General features: G+C 48.0%; 1 protein-coding gene across 1 annotated transcript in view; it reads right to left on the bottom strand.

Moving 5' to 3' along the window:
* Positions 1–1,742: 1,742 nt before the first annotated feature.
* LOC115372350 (oocyte zinc finger protein XlCOF6-like) overlaps positions 1,743–2,500 on the bottom strand; it is a 4,892-nt gene continuing 4,134 nt past the window's right edge. The window contains exon 5 of the mRNA XM_030070157.1: positions 1,743–2,500. This exon is cut by the window's right edge and continues 1,197 nt beyond it. Within this exon, the coding sequence (XP_029926017.1) occupies positions 1,980–2,500 (521 nt within the window). The 3' untranslated portion in view covers positions 1,743–1,979.

Genomic DNA, 2,500 nt, shown 5'->3' with positions numbered 1-2,500 from the left:
CGCTTTTATTCTGAAATCAGTTTCCGGTTTCTGTTCATGCTGTTGTTGTCTGCAGCGCCCCCTGCTGCTCTGGAAGCCTCATCGCTGTTTTTCAAAACCTCACAATCATTTCCCAGTTAGTTGTAACCTTTTATTATTTTATTTTTTTATGAACCAACAGCAGGAAATGACGTCAAGCAGAGGCGCCTGTGAGTAAAACTCCACTGAGACTGAGGAGAGCTACTGATTTCCCTTTATGCCGCAAAAATGTTTGGATTTATGTTTTTTATTGATTGTAAGAAGAGATGTGTTTGGATTTTTATTAGTTATTTCAGCAAAATCCCGACACATTAATGCACATTTTCAAATACAAACCCTTTTCCCCTTTTCTTATTTTTTAAAGACGTACAACATAACTTCAGACCCGCCTCGTTCACAGCTGGAAACCTGCACGTCTGAGCCCACCTCAAGCTTTATGTCATCTATTTTCTTGTATTTCCTTTTTAGTGTGTTAATTCCCCTGCTGTGTTGTTGTTTGTGTTCATGTAATATCACAATGAAGAGAGCGAGAGCCGCTCGGCGGCAGATTTATCTGCATCCAGGTGCAATTTAATCAAAACTTTAATGAAACAGGAAAGTGTCACACACAGGTGAGTCCCCACAGTCAGCTCCTTCAGGTATTTGTAATTCATTGACTGTTTGAATAAAGAAAGTTTGGGGAAAAATAAAAAATAATAATAAAAAAAAAGTTCCTTCAGCTACAGTGTGACCTCACTTCCTCTCAGCCAATGAGACGCTGAGAACGGAACAGATGATGGCTGCTCACTTCTACATTTACCTGGTGGCCTTATGTAGAAATAAATATATATCTGTAGTGATGCCTGTCATGTTCATACCTGAAAAACATCAGGCGCAGCTGTAAACGCTCACTGTGGAACAGAAACACAGAAAAAGAAAAAAGAAAAAAAACAACAACACCGCAAAATAAAGTTAAATGAGATTTAATTCAAAGTAAAACATTTAATTAAACATTTCTTGAGCCCTGACTAAATATTCATGTCTCTGCATTTAGGCACTGAGCTGGGATCAGGGTTTCTAGAACAGACCATAATAACCCTGCAGAGTCACTTATCAGTCCGGATGACTCAGCAGTTTGTGGGTCAGCTGCTCAGATGTTTCACACTGAAACGGCTCAAAACGTCCCTCCTGAGCCAAAATCCTCCAACGCAAACACACACACACACACACACACACACACACACACCACACACACACACACACACACACACACACACACACACACACACACACACACACACACACACACACACACAGGAGCTCAGTGCACACAGAGGTCATGTAAACATTGTGACTACAATATTGCTTCACACTGATTTCTGCAGGCAGTCCTTCAGAATGGAGAGATTTCACCTCACAGAGCCTGTGTGTCCACCTGCAGGGGGCGCCACAGAGGCTGAACAGAAACTCAGCTGTAAATGATAATAATGTTAAGTAAGGAAATGTGGAACATTTAGGAAGCAGATGATTGGTTCTCCTGTGGTTCTGCAGCCAGTCAGCAGCACAGAGCCTCAATGCCAGTGCTAATCTGCTCCAACTCACAGCATTTTACAGCCATGGATTATAATCTCAGTTTATAATCCTGTGTGCAGCAGAAATATGAACAGGAACAGTCCAGTTACTGATCAATATCTGGATCAAATGGACTGATCAGTTTAGAGCATTGAGCCCCACTGACCCACAGATTCTGCTCTGTTTAGCTCAGTGCTGCCCCCGCTGGACACAACACTGACCTGCAGGCTGTTTAGCTCAGTGCTGCCCCTGCTGGACACAACACTGAACTGCGCTCTGTGTGTCTGTCTCACAGCAGGAAGTGGACGAGGCTCAGATTTGAATCTCTGCAGGTTTTCCTGCAGCCTCTTGTCTCCTCAGTGCTCCAGCAGCTGCAGCTCCCTCACAGCTTCAGACCTGAGCTCGTCCCGTCAGACGGCGGCGATACACTTGTGCTCCCGCAGGCTCCTGCTGCAGGAGAAGGCGCGGCTGCAGGCGGAGCAGCTGTAGGGTTTCTCTCCGGTGTGGACCTGCTGGTGGGCCTTCAGGTTGTTGGCCTGGCTGAAGCTCTTCCCGCACACGCCGCACTCAAACGGCTTCTCCCCGGTGTGAACGCGCTTGTGTCGGACCAGGTTCTGCACCACGCTGAAGCTCTTGCCGCAGACCTCGCAGACGTACGGCCGCTCGCCGGTGTGCGTGCGCTGGTGCAGCGTCAGGCTGCTCTGCGTGGAGAACGTCTTCTGGCAGCGAGCGCAGGCGAACGGCTTCCCCTCCGAGTGGCTGCGCCGGTGCGTCTTCAGGTAGCTGGGCGAGCTATAGCGCCGCCCGCAGACGTCGCAGGGAAACGGTTTGACGCCGCCATGAAGCTGCAGGTGAGACTTCAGGATCTGGGCGGTGACGAAGCTCTTGCCGCACTCGTCGCAGGTGTGCGGTTTGTGCTCGGCGTGCGTCA

This window comes from Myripristis murdjan, chromosome 15 (genome assembly GCF_902150065.1).
Source record: "Myripristis murdjan chromosome 15, fMyrMur1.1, whole genome shotgun sequence".
Classification (NCBI taxonomy): Eukaryota; Metazoa; Chordata; class Actinopteri; order Holocentriformes; family Holocentridae; genus Myripristis; species Myripristis murdjan.
The sequence above is the reverse complement of the archived record's forward strand: the minus strand, read 5'-3'. Positions and strand labels throughout refer to the sequence as shown.